The sequence below is a fragment of the Moschus berezovskii genome, chromosome 22 (assembly GCF_049115385.1).
Source record: "Moschus berezovskii isolate FMDL1 chromosome 22, NW_MosBer_1.0, whole genome shotgun sequence".
NCBI classification, from domain to species: Eukaryota; Metazoa; Chordata; class Mammalia; order Artiodactyla; family Moschidae; genus Moschus; species Moschus berezovskii.
The window spans coordinates 7086064-7104938 of NC_142481.1; the positions used below are offsets into that span (position 1 = coordinate 7086064).

An 18875-nucleotide genomic window follows, 5' to 3' on the forward strand; every position below is an offset into this window, starting at 1 on the left:
GGCACCAGGTGGCTCCGTGTCTCATGATCCCTTTTCCACCCACCCCACCCCCACCCCTCCCCCACCTTCCCCGCCAGCGATTACATCATCAAAGAGAAGACAGTTCTGCTGCAGAAGAAGGACAGTGAGGGGTTTGGGTTCGTGCTCCGGGGGGCCAAGGGTGAGTGGCAGCCGGGGAGGGGACGGGAGAAGGGCTCTCTGACCCAGGGGGATGGACAAGGGAAGGGACCCCTCGTCTCCCGGGACCCCTCCCCCGACCCGCCCACCACCCCACCCCGGGGTGCTGGTCCCTCAGCTCCGGTGAGGTCTCCGTGACTTGGGTCTGAGCCCCATCCCCTGCTCGGCCTCTCCACCCCCTCCCCTCCGACCCCGCCGGCTCCTCCCCATCTGCAGCGCAGACCCCCATCGAGGAGTTCACCCCCACCCCAGCCTTCCCGGCACTGCAGTATCTTGAGTCGGTGGACGAGGGTGGCGTGGCATGGCGGGCTGGACTGCGGATGGGAGACTTCCTCATCGAGGTGAGTCCTGGCTCCCAGCCTCCCAGGGGCTTCTCCGGAGACCCGGCGCCTGGCCCACCTGCCACAGACACCGCGCTTCCCCCTGGGACACTAGCAACACATCCCCAGAACCCTAGTGATCCATGCCAAGATGCTGCTGCCCAGCACCAGATTCTCCTTTGGCACCAAGCTTTCCAGCCCCCTGCCCTGCCCTTCCCCCCGCCCCCCAGCAGCTAGCCAGCCTCTTCAGTGATTCCATCTGAAAGCCTCTCTGAAGCAGCTGAGAAGATAACAGAGCTGTCCCCTAGGGTGCAGGTGCGCGCACATGTGTGCGTGTGCAGGCAGGCATGCGCGTGTGCGCACACACACACAGCTGGAGGACAAGGAGGGAGAGAGGCAAATAGGGTGGGCCCAGCCCCTTCCCCAACCCTGAGGCCCTAAGAGTTTCAGGAGTGGAGAGGCGGGGGGAGGAGAAGAGTGACCGACAGCGCCGCAGACAGGGCCAGGCAGGAGGAGGCCCCTTCAACGGGGACCTGGAAGCAGAAAGCATCCCACCCCTCACCTGTCGGTGTGGTTGGGGGTGTCTGTGCCACAGGTGAACGGGCAGAACGTGGTGAAAGTCGGCCACCGGCAGGTAGTGAACATGATCCGCCAAGGGGGTAACACGCTGATGGTCAAGGTGGTGATGGTCACCAGGCACCCGGACATGGATGAAGCTGTTCATAAGAAAGGTGCTCCTTCCCCCGACTTGTGTGGTCAGGCTTGGACACTCCCCCCGCCCACCACTGCTGCTGGACTAAGACCTTCTGGAGCCCTAATGACCCAATGGTCCCACCACCAGCAGCAGCCTTACCCCTCCCCAAGGCTGCTTGATCATGACCCTCAGGAGAGGAACTGAGCGCAAGCTTAGCTTGCTGGAAGATCCCCTGGAGAAGGAAATAGCCACTCACTCCAGAATTCTTGCCTGGAGAATCCCATGGACAGAGGAGCCTGGTGGGTTAGCTACAGTCTCTGGGGTCTCCAAAGAGTGGAACACGACTTATCGACTAAACGGCATCCCCAGCATCTCTTCTCTGAGCTCTGGGAGCGCCGCAGTGGTGGGGGGTGGGGTGGTCGTGGAGGGTTTCTGTCCATGGTGCCGATGTCTGACCTCACTGTCATTTTTTTCCAGCACCCCAGCAAGCTAAGCGGCTCCCGCCCCCAGCCATCTCCTTGCGTTCCAAGTCTATGACCTCCGAGCTGGAGGAGATGGGTGAGCTTGTGGGGCTGCGGAGGGAGAGGGGGCCGAGGGCGGCTGGACCACCCCGTGGGTTTGTCAGCGTTGTTAGTGACCAGGGGCTCTCGCCCTCCTGTCCTCATTGCGTGCCCCAGGCCACGGGTCAGACTCCCTCTGACCTGCGTGTGTGTCGCTGGGAAAGGGCGTCTGAGAGTCGGTTTTCCCTGTTTATATCTGTTCTGTGTCGGGGTGTCTCTCTGGTTCCTCTCTGCGGGTCCCGGTTTCCTCTCTAGCCCCTCTCCGTCTGTCCCCCCGCAGCTCCATCCGCATCCTCCATTTATCCCTCTACCAGCTCCCCGCACTCCCACTAACAGCAGGGAAGGCGAGCCCCCTCCCTCCAGGCAAGGCCGAGTGGAGCCGGGGGTCCGGTTTCCCCCGCTTCCCGCGCCGCCCCGCCGGGACGGATCGGGGCAGCTGAGCGCCCCCCAACCCCGGGGCCCTGAGGGAGGCGGGCGTTCCAGAAAGGGGGCCCCTCGCCTCCCCACGAAGTCCTAACTCTTGGCTCCTCTACTGCCTCCCCCCCGGGCTAGTCTCCCCCTGGAAGAAGAAGAGTGGTGAGTGGGCACAGGACTGGCGGGAGGGCCCCCGTCCCGTTCCCGCCGGCGGACTCGCCCCTCCCCGACCCCGGCCCCTCACCGCCCCACTCGCGCTTGCGCACGCCCGCCGGCCACGCCCGCCGCCGGCCGAGCCCGCTCCGCCCCGCCCCCCGGGGGCTGCCCTGGGCTTCATCCGCCTCCTTTGCCCACAGAGTACGAGCAGCAGCCGCCGCCGGTGCCCAGCATGGAGAAAAAGCGGACCGTGTATCAGATGGCTCTCAGTAAGATGGCCCAGCCTGCTCCCCGGGGGGTGGCCCCAGCTCCCCACCCCACGCCCCCTGGGTGCCGCATCCGCCCCCCATCCCTCTCCCTTCTACCCCGCGCCCCCTTCGGTCACTTCCACGCTGATCATCCACACACCCCAGCCGTTAAGGTTAAGCACCCACCTCTGTCTTGAGGCTCTTCGCAGCCCCTTCTGCCTCCGCTCCACCCTCCCTCGTAGCATGTCCTGTTCCCCGCCCTCAGCCCTTTTCATCGCTGCATCCCGCCTGCCCTGCCGGCTGGACCGTGTGTCTCCAAGGAGGCCCACCGGGAGGGAGACAGCGATGCCCTTCCCTGGTTCATACAAGCCACTGAATGGGCCGCCCAGCGGCTCTGTCTCTGTGCCCGCCAGGCCCAAACCAACTTCATTTCGCTGTCTCTCTGCCCCTTTTCCGCCTCCCCCCAGACAAACTGGATGAAATCTTGGCGGCAGCTCAGCAGACCATCAGTGCAAGCGAAAGTCCTGGGCCTGGTGGCCTGGCGTCCCTGGGCAAACACCGACCCAAAGGCTTCTTTACCACTGAGGTAGGCAGCCTCGTCTGCGGGACTGGGGGACTTGGGGGACTTTGGGGGAGGGAGGTTGAGGGGTAGACAGGGCAACTTGGAGCCTTTTCCCCTCCTCCTTTGTGATTCGACTGTGTTGAGTGCTCTGCCTAAGGGGCACCGGATTTTCTGGGGTCCCTCATTGCTCCCCACTCTGGGGCGTCCCCTTTCCTCTCTACCCGTCCGCCTCCTCCTTTTTCCCCCAGATACCATCTCTGTCCCCTCCCCCCACTCCCCATCCCCAAACCTCATTGCTCCCTCTCTCGCCCACCTCTTTCTGTCTATCTCTGACCTGCCTGAAGGATCTCAGGGAAGGTAAATGGAGGTCAGGGATGGCACTCCCTGGCACAGGCACAGCGCATAATAATAGGTGCTCAACAAGTGGTAGTTATTAAAATATTAATTATCATCTCTGTCTCCGCTCTGCCCGCTCACCTACAGTGGGTGTTGATCACATTTCTGACACTCTGTTTTTAACGTGGATTATCTCATTCATTCCTTGGAATCATCCTGGGAGGTGCACTCCGTTGTGATACAGAAGGGAAACTGAGGCTCAAAGAGGGAGCCTGGATTTCAGCCCCAGGCAACCCGGAAACTGGATCCATGCTCCAGCCACGGCCCTGTCATTTCTGGCGCGGACCTGCTGGTCCCTCACTGGATTGTGCCCCTTCACGGGGACACATCCCCACCACCACCCTCCAGTTCTCTGCCCAGGCCCTCCTTGCCCTCTGATCGCACCCTCTGACTCCCTCTCTCAATAGGCCACACCCACCACCTGGTGGCAAAGAGGCCACTGACTCTAAAAAACCCTGTGCTTTGACTTTGGAGGGATTGTGGACCCTTTTAGACTGGCCTAGTCCTCCGAATAATGCTCTGAATTAATACTCTGAATAATGTATAAAATAAAATACATAACCTATAAGGGTCAAGAACCCTTGATAGCTCAGCTGGTAAAGAATCTCCTGCAATGCAGGAGACCCCGATTCAATTCCTGGGTCGGAAAGATCCACTGGAGAAGGGATAGGCTACCCACTCCAGTATCCTTGGGCCTCCCTTGTGGCTCAGCTGGTAAAGAATCTGCCTGCAAAGAGGGAGACCTGGGTTCGATCCCTGGATTGGGAAGATCCCCTGGAGAAGGGAAAGGCTACCCACTCCAGTATTCTGGTGTGGAGAATTCCATGGACTGTACAGTCCATGGGATTGCAAAGAGTCGGACACGACTGAGTGATTTTCACTTCACAAGGGTCAAGAACAGTACATAACCATGGGGAGTGACAATGGAAGGGTGTGGCCCCTCAGGGGCTTGCAGTGCAAGCCTCAGCAAAAAGAATTCGACTCTTGTGAGCAGATGAAGTGAGGTTACAAGCCCCTTGAGCCAAAAATAAAAGTAAAATATAATACATAAGATAACAAAAGAAGCCAGGTACACAGAAAAACAGTTATCAAAGTATTTTTTTAATTTTATTAATATTTATTTTTATTTATTTATTTGATTGTGCCGCGTCTTAGTTGCTGCACGTGGGCTCTAGTTCCCTGACCAGGGATCGAACCCCAGCCCTCTGCATTGGGAGCTCAGAGTCTAAGCCAGTAGACCACCAGAGAAGTCCCTCAAAACACTTTTAAAAGCAGAATTTGTGATACAGTAATGTCAGTGCATTTTCTTCAACATAGCAGCAAGCAAGTTCGAGTGGTGGATCTTGACTACTCTAACTTCAAAGTTTCAAAGAAGCATAAACACTGTTTAGCGAAATGTGCCATGAAGAATGCTCTGCCATGAAGAATGCAGAAATACCTGTGATTTCTGATACAGTCACACGTTTTGCTAAGGCTGGCACGGTCTGTGGCCGACATCCTTAATTAAGGAAATATGTTTTAGTTGAAGGCTAATGAAAATAAAGATGTAGGGAGTTTTCTCCCCATCCTAGAGCACAGCCCCTCCCCACCCCCCAAATCTATCCACAGCCCTCCCAAGGGTTCAAAACCTACTCCGGAAGGGTTAGTACTCTCACAAGAGCCAAATGCAGCTGGCAGATTTTGCATCCAGAATTTCTTTCCTATTTAGAGGCAGAGGGTCCTTGGCCACTTCTCAGGGCTGGGCACAGGGCCCTGCATGCAGGAGGCCCTTGCTTCCCACCTGTCCTTGGTTTCTCAAAGAATCTGAAATCTCTCAGCCTGGGATTTCCCTGACGATCTGCTTGTTAGGACTTCCACTACAGGAAGCGCGGGTTAGATCCCTGGTCAGGGAGATTAAGAACCCACATGCCATGCAGCCAATAATAACCTATAGTGGAAAAGAACCTGTGAAAGAACAGACACATACACATATATGCGAGTGTGTGTATATACACACTGAATCATTTTGCTGTACACCTGAAACTGACACAACATTGTAAATCAAACATACATGAGTTAAAAAAGAAAAGGCACGTGGGCAGTAGAGCCAGGCAAACCTGCCTTCAAAGCCTGACTCCCTCTAACTCTGTCACTTGGCCCACGCTTCCTAATTTCTATATGCCTCAATTTCCCATTCTGTAAAATATGGCTAGAGTCAGCCTTGCTGGCTTTTAGGAGGATTGAATGAGAACAGCTTCTAGCAGAGGCGCTCAAGAGATGGTGAGCACCCCTAGCCACCATAACATAACTGGAGCCCCCCCTGTGACCCCAGCCTGCACAGAGATGAACCCACAACAACATCCCAGGCTCAATATGGAGTCTCTAGTAACAGATTAGGGCCAATCCTGTTTTCACTTACTCAACAAGTGCATGGAGTACCCACCAAGTGCCAGGTCCCAGCCCCTCTTTGCATGAACCTCCGTTGAGGTTCAAGACAGACAAGACAGACAAGATCCTGGCTCCGAAGACACCTCCTCCCCCAGGGCCCAGGCACTAGCCAGTAATAAAACCAGCTGCCTGCCCACCCCCATCACCTAGAAATACAACGCCTGAGGTCTCCATGGGGCCTTCTTTTCTTCTGGGTCCTGGAGGCCAGTGGTCGTTTCCCCTTTTCTTCTCTTTCCTTCTCCCTCCTGGGGTCTGTTCCTGGGCCTCCCCCAAGCCTTCCCTTTCATGTCGCAGGCTGTCTCTGTCACCATCTCTGCCCCCTCCTCCCACCAGCCATCCTGATCTTTCTCAGCCCCTGAGACACAGGGGCTCCTCCATGTCCTTCCTGTGTCTCTCTGACCTTCCTGTGTCTCTCTGACCTTCCTGTGTCTCTCTGACCTTCCTGTGTCTCTCTGCCTCTCTCAGTGGGTGGTCTTGTTCTCATCTGTGTCTCCATCTCCCATCTGTTCTGGCTTCTCTCCCCCTTCCCACCTGGACTCTGCTGCATCTAAACCAGGGGGACAAGCAGGCAGTGTGGAAGCCCAATGCAGACCCTGAGGCTCCTTTTAACGGGGGCCTGCACCACAGTGGACAGAGGTCCCTGAAAGATACACCTCTGGGTTAAACCTAAGGGGGGCTAGGGAGGATCCACCGTGCCAACAGGGGGGCTGCAGACCCCTGGCAGATCCGCTGAAGGTCAAGATCCCTCTTGGGCTCCATCTCTCTGCTGTCTGTCTGTCCTCTCCTCTGTGTGGCCTTGGTTTTCTTGGCTACTGTCTCTGTTGCCTGGTCACTGATCCCCTCTTCCCAGGGGTCCCCTGCTCCCTGTCCCCCACGTCTTGGCCTGGGTGGTCCAGGTTCTAGTTTCAATCTCTCTCTGGACTGTTTCTCCCTCTGGTTATTATTTACCATATCCTGCTTGCATTCTCTGCCTCTCCCCGTCTCGGGGCGTGTCCGACCCTTCTGACTGCATGTTTTCCCCTCCTAGGCTGGTCCTGGCCCTCTGCATGGCAGGACCTCGCAGGACCACCTTTTTCTCCCCGCCTTGCTGTTTCAAGTCCCCTCCTGTCTCTCCCGCGCACCTCTGGACCCCCACCTCTGTCCTTTGTCTAGCTCTGTCTCTCCATCAGCCTCCTACGCCGGTCTCTTTCCCCTCACCCCTTTCCGGGGCTGGTTCCCTAACGTGAATTTCCCAGCCCATTTTCCGCCTCTAGCCTGTGCACAGCGCCCAGGGCACGCTCTCCTATGGAGGCACCGGACCCTCAGCTGACCCAGGAGGTGGCACAGAGGAGGGCGGGACCTCTTGCCGACTTCCTAGGGAGAAATCTGCCAGGCAGCCGGTGACGTCACGGCACCTGGCGCCCTCTGATTGGCTGCCCTCTCTGCGCGGGAGAGGACGCTCCCAGTTTGTTGACCGAGGTCAGCCTGTTCCACCTTGAGTTGGTCCGCCCCTCAAGCAGTCATTCCTAGCTTCCTCAGACGCTATTATGCCTCCTCTGTCAATCAGGCACCTCCTCTGCCACTCTGATCCCTCTTGGTGCCTAACTAACCCATTCTTTGATCCCTCTTTTTCCCACACTTAGGTCTACCAGTGTGCCAGTATCAGACACCTCTCCCTTGAGTCTGAATCCTCTTCGGTTAGAGGAACTCTTCCTCTGTCACCCTAACCCCCCTACTTTTATTCCACCTCCTCCATCGCCTCCTCCCGCTTTGACTTCTCCTCTGTCACTGTGATCCACCCCCCATCAGTCTCTCAGGGGAGATCTAGTGTTACATCATCAGTGGCTTGCCACATCTTGTCAGGATGTCCTTCATTCTACAAATATTTATTGAGCACCTACCGTTTGCTGAACCTGCTGCTCAGTCCTGGTAGTATAGGAGGGAACCTGTCAAACAACGTTACTTCCTTTAGAGAATTTACATTGGCAAAGGGAGTGGGGGTATTTTGGGGGAATCGGGTTCCACGGTAAGAGAAATGTCCAAATAACAGTGGTTTGAACAAGATAAATGCTTATATCTCTGTCATGTTGAACAAGTCAGGAGTAAGGAGTCCAAGGGAAGTGTGGTACCCTCTATGGTCATGAAGATCTAGGATCCTTCTCATCCCAGACACAAAGTTCCCTCATAGTCCACAATAGCTGCTGGAGCTCCAGCTATTGGACCAGCATTCCAGATAGCAGGAACAAGGAAAGTGGAAAGACAGGAGTGCAAAGGAAGGCAGATTGTTGCTTCTTGGGTTACCTCTAGTGAGACTTTCCAGAAATAGCACACAACACTTCCACTTATGCATTTGGATCTGCCTGAGTCCCATGACCACACCTAATTGCAAGGGAGGTTGGGAAATACAGTCTCTTAATTAAGTGCCAAAGAAGATCAGGCTGTTCTTATTGAATAGAATGGATATTGCGTAGGCCACATGCCGAGGAAGACAGACAACAAACAAGTAAGCAAATAATTATAATAACTCTAACCTGGGATGCACGTTATCCAGGCTGAACTGTATTCGACTCCTTCCTATCTGAAAATAAATGAAAATATTTCTCCTCTAGAATCATCATAAGCCCTTGACCCTGTACCCATAGTGCCTGGGATAATGTCTGGTGCCTTCAGGGAGCCAACATTCTAGCTGGGGAGACAGACAGTAAAGAAGTAAACCAGATCATTTCGGATGGAGAGAAGTGCCTTGAAGAAGACAGGACAGGGAAATGCAGTAGGCTGTGGCTGGGAGGGACGTTTGAGCAGAAGAGGTAAAGATGGAAAAGAATCTGTGATGATTAGGAGGAAACCATTGCAGAGAAGATCTAGGACTTGTAAGCGTCCTAAGCAGGGATGGACCTTTTGAGCATCGGAGGAGCAAGAGAAGGTGGGCATGGTGGGACCAGAGCGGGAGATGTAGGCAAGGGCTGGATCATATGTAGTGTCTTAGTTTGGGTTTCCTAGAATCAGAGTCTGAGATATGGATGCCCGAGACAATGATTTCTTAAGGAGGAACCTGTAAGGGCGTGGGGGAGACCGGATGAGCTGCAGAGGTCGGCAAGCCTGATCTCCACTGAATTTCCGATTCAGCCTGAACTCTCACAGAGCTCTGGAGTGTGAATGACAGGATGGAATTAATCCTGCCTATGGGGTCGCACAGAGTCGGACACGACTGAAGCGACTTAGCAGCAGCAGCAGCAGCAGTAGACCTTGATGTCAGTGGGCTGCGGGCTGCTGCTCCCAGAAGTGGGGACACCCAACTGCTTGGGCACATCAGCTCCTTTGGGGGAGGGTGAGTCTTCAGAACAAGGGGCCGCCAAGTGCTGCAGGCAGGTGACACTGCGGCTGGGGACAGGCACAGCCTCCTGGCCAAGAAGATAACTGCGTGAGCACAGGTAGTGCCTACCGCCGGGGGATTTGAAGATCAGACTCGGGAATTTGGATCCCCTCTGAACTGATGTGAGATGTTGTAGTAGGATTTTAAGCAGGGCAATAGCATGATCTGAGTTTCTTTTAGAAAGATCCCTCCCATTTTCTTTCTTTTTTCTAAGATTGATTGATTTTTATTTCTTTGGCTGTGCTGGGTCTTTGCTGCTGCGTGGGCTTTTCTCTAGGCGCGGCACACAGGCTTCTCACGGCGGTGGCTTCTCTTGTAGCGCAGTACCAACTCTAGAGTGCCCTGGCTTCAGTAGTTGCGGTCCACAGGCTCAGCAGTTTCAGTTCTTGGGCTCAGTTGCTCCACAGCATGTGGTGTCTTCCCAGATCAGGGATCAGGCCGGTGTCCCTTGCATTATAAGATAGATCCTTAACCACTGGACCACCAGGGAAGCCTGCCTCTGACTCTTGTGTGAAAAGTAGATTAGAAAGGTGTGTCAGGACAGGGGTGGCAGCCAGGAGCCAAGGAAGAGGCTACTGCAGTCATCCCGGCAGGTGATAACTTGGACCTGAGCAGTGACAACATGAGTGGAGAAAAAGTGCCCAGGTTAGTGATCGGTTGGAAGCAGGGCAGACTCAGTTGATAATCTGCCTCCCCCGCCACCGCCTTTCTTCCTCCCCACTGCTGCCATCAGGATTCAGAAATCTTTCTCTTCCCCGGAATTCCCTTCCATTTCCTTCATGCCCCTCTCCCTTCCTGCAGAGGCTGGAGAAGGGAAGGAGGATGGCCGTGGGGGGAATCCGTGGATTTCCATGCCTTGACTGATCTTCCCCTGCTCTCTTGTCTCTCCCCTCCTCTGACTGCCAACCCAAAGTCGAGCTTTGATCCCCACCACCGCTCCCAGCCAAGTTACGAACGTCCTTCCTACCTGCCTCCTGGACCCGGGCTCATGCTCCGGCAAAAATCTATTGGTATGTCACGTGCAGGGGTGGGCGTAAGGGATGCCGGAGGGGAAAGGGGAGGCTGGGAGGGTGATGGTTTATGGGGAAAACAAGGGAGCCTGGGGATGTTCTTTTCTCCTTCTGTATGTGACAGTGAAGTTGGGCAAAGAGCTCAGGCTTTGTTGCTGGGCAAACCTGGGTTTGAATCATGGTTCCTGTGTGATTGGGGGCAGGTGGCTTCACTTCTCTGGGCCTGGGGCTCTGCATCTAGCAAGTGGGGGCATCCAGCCACAGACTCCGGTTCACTCTGTCATGCCTGACTCCATTTATTTACTCACTCACTCTACAGACGTTTGTTGAGCACTGCCATGTGCCAGGCTAGACTACTGGGGATTTGTCAGGAAACGAAACAGACTAAAGGGCCCTGCCTCGTGGAAATCACCTTCTAGCAGGGGAAGACAGACAGCAGATTTTAAGGATGAGAAATAAGAAAATGATATAGTATGTTAATTGTGGTGAGTGTGGGGGGAAAAAAAAAGAGTAGAATGAGAGAGGTCAGGCTTGCTGGGGGGCAGGTTTGAGCTGAAGCTTGGAGCTGGGCAGGGAGCCGTGGCGATATCTGGAGATAAGGCATTCCAGGGAGCAGGCACAGTCAGTGCAAAGGTCCTGAGGCAGGTGTGGAGGACTGAGCTGCCATTTGCTGAGAGAGCAACTTGGGAAGATCATAGGAGACATCAGGAGCTCAGTTTAGGGTCTGCTGAGCTTGAGATGCCAATGAGCCATCCAAAAGGATGCACCATTTGGATACATGAGCCCAGAGCTCAGGGGCACAGATGGGGTCCAAGACAAGCATGGGAGTCTTCATCCAGGAAGCAGTGAATGAAGTGGGGACACTGGTCAAGGGAGAGAGAGAAGTCAGAGGTGGAGAGAGAGTCAAGGACTGAGCCCTGGCAGCTGGTCAGTAGGCAAGCGATCTCACTCCTCCCGTTTTCTCCAAGTTGTCTTGCTGTTTGAATCTAGCTTTTCCCCAACGTGGTGTCCACAGTCCACCAATGTGTGTCATTTGCCTAATAACAGCTACCCTTACATCCACCTGACATTGCTTACCTGTAAATTGGCTCCCTCTTTTAAAATACTAACCTCATCCCGAGTTCCATCTGTGAAATCACAGATTTGATGTTCTAATTAATTTCTTTTCTGCCTGTACAAGAAAAGAAATCTAGAACTATGCAGATAAAAAAGGTATCTCTTCCTGGCTCAAGCCAGTTTCGCTCACCGCAAGAGACCGCTGGTGGTGGTTTAGTCACTAAGTACTGTTCGACTCTTGCGACCCCATGGACTACAGCTAGCCAGGCTCCTCTGCCCATGCGATTCTCCAGGCAAGAATACTGGGGTTGCCGTTTCCTTCTCCAAAGAGACCCCTAGCCCATACTATACCTTTGGACGCCTTAGAAAAGGCGCCCCCTCCTGGCCCGGGGAGGACGTACATCTGAATTTCGCCCCACCTCTCTTGCTCCCTCTGCTGTTTGCTGTTGTGCAGTGCACAACCTGAATTACTGTATGGAAGGAAGCTTGGACTAATGTTCTTCTTTAACACCCACTGGGTGTCACCATCAGTATCATCATGGCTGTTGTTGTTGTAATACTGTAGCTCCATAGGGTTAGGGGAGACCACCCCTCCCACCCCCGCCCTGCTCCTGGATCCTCTGTGTCTTCCCAGGGGCTGCAGAAGACGATAGACCCTACCTAGCACCCCCAGCCATGAAGTTCAGCCGCAGTCTGTCTGTGCCTGGTTCGGAGGACATCCCCCCGCCGCCCACCACGTCCCCACCAGAGCCCCCCTACAGCACGCCTCCAGCCCCGTCCTCCTCCGGCCGCCTCACTCCCTCTCCCCGGGGTGGGCCCTTCAACCCCAGCTCAGGTGGCACCCACCCGGCCTCGTCCCCGGCGTCCTTCGATGGGCCCGCCCCCCCTGACACCCGGATAGGGAGCCGAGAGAAGAGCCTGTATCACAGTGGGCCCCTGCCCCCAGCCCACCACCACCCGCCCCACCACCACCACCACCACGCCCCGCCCCCCCAGCCCCACCACCACCACGCCCACCCGCCTCACCCCCCGGAGATGGAGACCGGCGGCTCCCCCGACGACCCCCCGCCCCGCCTGGCTCTGGGGCCGCAGCCCAGCCTGCGAGGCTGGCGGGGCGGCGGGCCCAGCCCGACCCCGGGGGCCCTGTCCCCGTCGCACCACGGCAGCGGGGGCGGCGCGGGCGGCCCCTCCCAGGCCCCGGCGCTGCGCTACTTCCAGCTGCCTCCGCGGGCGGCCAGCGCGGCCATGTACGTGCCCGCCCGTTCCGGCCGCGGGCGCAAGGGCCCGCTGGTCAAGCAGACCAAAGTCGTCGAAGGCGAGCCCCAGAAGGGCGCCGGCCTCCCGCCCGCCCCCTCGCCCACGTCTCCGGCGTCCCCGCAGCCGCCGCCGCCGCCGCCGCAGGCCGCGGCCGCCCCGTCGGAAAAGAACTCCATCCCCATCCCCACCATCATCATCAAGGCGCCGTCCACCAGTAGCAGCGGCCGCAGCAGCCAGGGGAGCAGCACCGAGGCGGAGCCCCCGAGCCAGCCCGAGGCCGCGGGCGGCGGCGGCGGCGGCGGCGGCTCTTCCGCGCCCAGCCCCGCCCCGGCCGTGTCGCCCGTGCCGCCGTCCCCCTCGCCCGTGCCCACCCCCGCCTCGCCCAGCGGCCCGGCCACCCTGGATTTCACCAGCCAGTTCGGAGCGGCCCTGGTGGGGGCGGCTCGGAGGGAAGGGGGCTGGCAGAACGAAGCCCGCCGGCGGTCCACGCTCTTCCTCTCCACCGACGCGGGGGACGAGGAGGGCGGCGACGGCTCGCTGGGCCCAGGGGCGCCCCCGGGCCCCCGGCTGCGCCACTCCAAGTCCATCGACGAAGGCATGTTTTCGGCCGAGCCCTACCTCCGGCTGGAGTCGGCGGGCGCCGGCAGCGGCAGCGGCTACGCGGGCTACGCGGCCGGCGGCCGAGCCTACGGGGGCAGCAGCGCCTTCACCAGCTTCCTGCCGCCGCGACCCCTGGTCCACCCGCTGACCGGCAAGGCCCTGGACCCGGCCTCCCCGCTCGGGCTGGCCCTGGCCGCCCGGGAGCGGGCGCTGAAGGAGTCCTCGGAGGGCGGTGGGCCCCCCCAGCCCCCTCCAAGGCCCCCATCGCCCCGCTACGAGGCCCCGCCGCCCACCCCGCACCACCACTCGCCCCACGCCCACCACGAGCCAGTGCTGCGCCTCTGGGGAGCCTCGCCCCCGGACCCGGCCCGCCGGGAGCTGGGGTACCGGGCAGGGCTGGGCAGCCAGGAGAAGTCCCTTCCGGCCAGCCCACCGGCGGCCCGACGCTCCTTGCTGCACCGCCTGCCTCCCACAGCTCCCGGGGTCGGGCCCCTCCTGCTGCAGCTGGGGCCCGAGCCCCCCGCCCCGCACCCTGGGGTGAGCAAGCCCTGGAGATCCGGCGCCCCCCCGGAGGAGCCCGAGCGGCTGCCCCTCCACGTGCGGTTCCTGGAGAACTGCCAGCCCCGGGCCGGGGGGCCGGGTGGAAGGGGGCCCCCCTCGGAGGACGGGCCGGGGGTCCCGCCGCCCAGCCCGCGCCGCTCTGTGCCGCCCTCGCCGACCTCCCCGCGGGGCAGTGAAGAAAACGGGCTCCCCCTGCTGGTCCTGCCGCCGCCCGCCCCCTCGGTGGACGTGGAAGACGGCGAATTCCTCTTCGTGGAGCCGCTGCCCCCGCCCCTCGAGTTTTCCAACAGCTTCGAGAAGCCGGAGTCGCCTCTCACGCCGGGGCCTCCCCACCCGCTGCCGGACCCACCCACCCCGACCACCCCCTTGCCCCCTGTGCCGCCCCCGGCCGTGGCCGCCGCCCCTCCCACCCTGGACTCGACCGCATCCAGCCTGACTTCCTATGACAGCGAGGTGGCAACGCTGACCCAGGGGGCCCCCGCGGCACCTGGGGACCCTCCTCCGCCAGGCCCTCCCGCCCCAGCCGCCCCGGCTCCCCCAGCCCCCCAGCCTGGCCCAGACCCTCCGCCGGGCACGGATTCTGGTATTGAGGAAGTGGACAGTCGGAGCAGCAGCGACCACCCCCTGGAGACCATCAGCAGCGCCTCCACGCTGAGCAGCCTGTCCGCTGAAGGCGGGGGCGGCGCAGGGGGCGGAACTGGCGGCGTTGGAGGCAGTGGTGGCGCCAGCGTGGCCGGTGGGCCAGAGCTCCTGGACACCTACGTGGCCTACTTGGATGGCCAGGCCTTCGGGGGCAGCGGCACTCCTGGCCCCCCATACCCCCCGCAGCTCATGACTCCCTCTAAGCTCCGGGGCCGGGCGCTTGGGGCCGGCGGAGGCCTGCGGCCGGGCCCCGGTGGCGGACTCCGAGACCCTGTCACTCCCACCAGCCCTACTGTCTCGGTGACGGGGGCGGGAACCGATGGGCTGCTGGCCCTGAGCGGTTGTCCGGGATCCTCGACGGCAGGCGTGGCTGGCGGCCCCGTGGCTGTAGAGCCGGAAGGTCCGCCCGTGCCCTTGCCGTCGGCCTCCTCCCTGCCTCGGAAGCTGCTGCCCTGGGAGGAGGGCCCCGGCCCGCCGCCTCCGCCTCTGCCGGGGCCGTTAGCCCAGCCTCAGGCCTCAGCCTTGGCCACTGTAAAAGCCAGCATCATCAGTGAACTCAGCTCCAAGCTTCAGCAGTTTGGGGGCTCCCCGGCAGCTGGTGGCGCTCTGCCCTGGGCCCGGGGAGGCAGCGGGGGAAGCGGGGACAGCCACCACGGGGGACCCAGCTACGTCCCCGAGCGGACTTCCTCCCTGCAGCGGCAGAGGTGAGCAGGGTGCGGGGCTTGAGGTTGGCAGTGGAAGCCAGAGGGGCTGATGCCCTGGGTACTGGAGTCAACTTCCCGCATCAACCCTGTCCCTTTAGGCGGTAGAAAGAAAACAGAAACCAGGCTGGCTTGGAGAAGTTTTCCCTTAGAGAAGCGTGCTTTCCCAGGCACTCGAAATTTCCCTTTATCTCAGAGGCTTCTGTGATCTCCCAACACCATGACAACCCACATTCCATGATGGACACAAAGAGTGATGGACAGAGGAGACGAGCACAACTTGCCCAAGTCCCTTTCCGGGGTTGTCAGTTCGGGCGGCCCCTGAAATCTTCAAGTCCCTTTGAGCCCAGTGTTGGTTCAAGACAAGAGGCTTTAGGGCATGGCGGTTTACAAGCTTGGCTCTGGAGCTAGGTTTTGGGGTTTGGGGGTGGGGTCCTGCTTCCAGCCCCGCACTTGCTAACTGGGTGACCTTCAGCAAAGGAATCTACCTCTCTGTAGAAGGAGGAAGGCATAGAAGTCACCTAAGAGGGTTTTTGAGGCCAATTGTACCATGAGATGGAGGAAGGGAGGGGGTCTCTTAAAAGGCCATCAAGTATAGATGGAGGAATCCCGGAAGGTGCAGGAAGTTTTCCAAAGCAGCTAGCTAGCTGGAATCAGCTCAAAGTTCAAGCCCTTCTAATCTTAGGGAAAGTATAGTCACATTCCTGACTCAGACACACAGAGAGAGTGGAGGGAGGTTTCTTAACCCTCTTGTCCTTCTTCAGAGCTTACTATAATTCTGCTTGAGGGTTTGATATCCTTACAGTGATATTCTAAGGTGGGTTTTAATGTCTTTGAGATCTTAAGGCATCTCATTGATGACAGAGGAAAGGATGCTTAATTTAGTTGACCCATCCACCAATGATTGACTTGCCATCTATTCTGTTCCCGGGTGCCCTTCAGGGGGAGAGGGAGGGACCCCCAAATGGACAAAACAAGCAAAGCATATCCGTTATAGAGCTCACAGCCTGATAAGCAGAGGTGGAGGTCAGAGAGTAAACAAAGTCACTGCCATCATCCTAGGGGAAAAAATAAAATAATGGGATGGTTGGGAGAGGTGTCTCAAATAAAAGGCAAGCTGATCAGAGACTGGAGGAGGAAAGGGAGCGAACTGTACGGCTCCTCGAGGGAAAAGCGCACCAAGCTGAGGGAGCCGTTCAAAGGCCCTGAGGCAGGGACTGTCGCGGAGGGAGCTAAAGGGATGAGGGGAGCCCTCTCCTCCCCTCGTTTCTTCTCTTCCATCGCCCTCTCATCTCTCTCTCTCTGTCCCCTGTCCCCTTCCATCTCTCTCCCCTGAATGCTCCCCGTCTTTTTTTGTTCCTCTCTCACCGTCTCCCTGTCTTCCACTCTGCTGTGACTTGGCCATACCCCGAAAGGCAGTATAGGGTAGTGGTTAAGAGCTCAGACTTTGGTGCCATATAACTGGGCTCTGCCACTTCCTGGCTGTGTGTCCTTAGGCAAGTTACTTAACCTCTCTGTGCTGCTGATAATAATAGTAACCTGCATCAGGGCTGTCACGGGGATCCCATTGAGATGCGGTCTGTAAAAGCACTTAGAACAATGCCTGGCACACGTGAGCATCAGTAAGTGGTGGCGATTATTATTATTATCACTTAATGTCTTTTTCTTTCATCTCTCTCGACTGTCGCCCTCTCCCTGTCCTCTCGCTTCTCTCTCCCTTCATTTTCTGTCCTGACATCCATCTTATCCCCTCGCTGGCTCCTTCCATCTCTTCCCATCTCTCTGCCCCCCCGCCCCGGTCTCTCTTCCTCTCCCCCTGTATCTTGACCTCTGCCTCTTTCTCGCCCCGCCCCTGCCTCCCGCCCCGCCCTTCTCTTCCACCCCCGCCCCCTTATCACATTCCAGACTCTCCGAAGACTCCCAGTCCTCACTCCTCTCCAAACCTGTGAGCAGCCTGTTTCAGAACTGGTCCAAGCCACCTCTGCCGCCACTCCCCACGGGAACCGCGGTGTCCCCTTCAGCCGCTGCAGCCCCGGGGGCCACCTCCCCGTCGGCTTCCTCCTCCTCCACGTCCGCCCGCCACCTCCAGGGCGTGGAGTTCGAGATGCGCCCACCTTTGCTCCGCCGGGCCCCCAGCCCCTCACTGCTGCCCGCCTCGGAGCACAAGGTCAGCCCTGCACCCCGGCCCTCGTCCCTACCCATCCTGCCTTCTGGACCCCTCTACCCGGGCCTCTTTGACATCCGAGGCTCCCCCACCGGAGGGGCAGGAGGCTCGGCCGACCCCTTCGCCCCCGTCTTCGTGCCGCCGCACCCCGGGATGTCCGGTGGCCTCGGCGGGGCTCTGTCAGGGGCCTCCCGCTCCCTCTCACCGACCCGCCTGCTTTCCCTGCCCCCGGACAAGCCGTTCGGCGCTAAACCTCTGGGCTTCTGGACCAAGTTCGATGTGGCTGACTGGCTAGAGTGGCTGGGCCTGGCCGAACACCGGGCCCGGTTCCTGGACCACGAGATCGATGGCTCCCACCTGCCCGCCTTGACCAAGGAGGACTACGTCGATTTGGGGGTGACCAGGGTGGGACACCGCATGAACATCGACCGGGCTCTCAAGTTTTTCCTGGAGAGGTGATGGCTGGCCTGGACGGACCAGCCCGTCCACAGAACCATTGAGCCTGCTGGCCTCTTGACCTCTGACCGCCCCCCTCCCCCAACCCAACCGTCCTTCTCTCCCTGGGCCAGGGACTCTGCTAGAACTGCGCCCTGACCCTTGTCTCCCAAGGCCGGAGGTCACCAGGTGGCCTGATCCCGGCCAGACATTTGCACCTCACAGGAGGGGGCAGCTGACACGAGACTGTGTGTGTGTGTGAAGGGGTGGGGGGAGCGGAGGGGCGCTGGAGGAAATCGCAGAGGGGGTTGGAGAAGGAGGGAAGGGTCGATTCTGGGGAGCGGGGGACAGACAGAGCCATAGAGGGTCAGCCCTGAGCCTGACCGGTTGGGGGTCGTCCCCCAGGCCGCAGAGGAAGGGGACGCCCTCAGATTCCACCATCTGCCGCCCCTCTGACCACCCTTCCCCCCCTCTCCCCAGCTCCTGGCTCCCCCCATCCTCCCCTCTCCCCAGCACACACAGCAGCCCCCCCCCCCAGGCTCTTGCACGCTCCTTTGCACGCCTGCCCACCTCTCTCCCCTCCCTGGGCTACAATTTTGCACAAATGCGCCCTCTGGCTGTCTTGCGCGCTCCGCCTTGGCTTCCTCCGCCTGCCTTTGCTTCCGGCTCACGTTCGGCTTCCCTGGCACACCACGGCGTCTGTCTCCCCACGCTCCACACCCCCCTGGCCTCAGACTCTCACCACGGGCGCCCTCCCCCCACCTTCTCTCCTGAAGAATCTCTGGGCCCTTGCTGCAGACACACTTGGGACACCCTTTCCCTCGCCCTCTCTCAGACCGTGCGCCTCCCCCTAAACTCGCGCCTCCGTTTTCCTGAAGCACCCTCTCCCCTTAATCCTGCACCCCCACATTCTCACTCTGCCCACCCCTGCGTCTCACAGTGACATTCCCACCCCCCTCCTTGCCCCCCCCCACTGTTGCTGCACCCTCACTTCCCAGGAACCGTATCTTCTCCTCTTTGCCAGGCTTCCCCACTCCCTCGCCCCGTCGTTTCCCAGATCCTTGTCCATCTCCACTGTCAACTCTGATGAAGCTTCTTGCACGCCCGCTCTTGCACACGCATCCTCCCCAGCACTTCCCCTGC

At 59.0% G+C, this 18875-nt stretch overlaps 1 protein-coding gene across 1 annotated transcript in view; it reads left to right on the forward strand.

The window, feature by feature from the left end:
- The window catches only part of SHANK1 (SH3 and multiple ankyrin repeat domains 1), a 45489-nt gene extending 27268 nt beyond the window's left edge, over positions 1 to 18221 (forward strand). Inside the window, exons 14-22 of the mRNA XM_055411366.2 lie at positions 78 to 160; positions 394 to 518; positions 1093 to 1228; positions 1669 to 1749; positions 2522 to 2590; positions 3037 to 3155; positions 10220 to 10316; positions 12007 to 15136; positions 17039 to 18221. Coding sequence (XP_055267341.2) covers positions 78 to 160; positions 394 to 518; positions 1093 to 1228; positions 1669 to 1749; positions 2522 to 2590; positions 3037 to 3155; positions 10220 to 10316; positions 12007 to 15136; positions 17039 to 17756 — 4558 coding nt within the window. The 3' untranslated portion in view covers positions 17757 to 18221. The remainder of the gene's footprint in view (positions 1 to 77; positions 161 to 393; positions 519 to 1092; positions 1229 to 1668; positions 1750 to 2521; positions 2591 to 3036; positions 3156 to 10219; positions 10317 to 12006; positions 15137 to 17038) is intronic.
- The last annotated feature ends 654 nt before the right edge of the window (positions 18222 to 18875 follow it).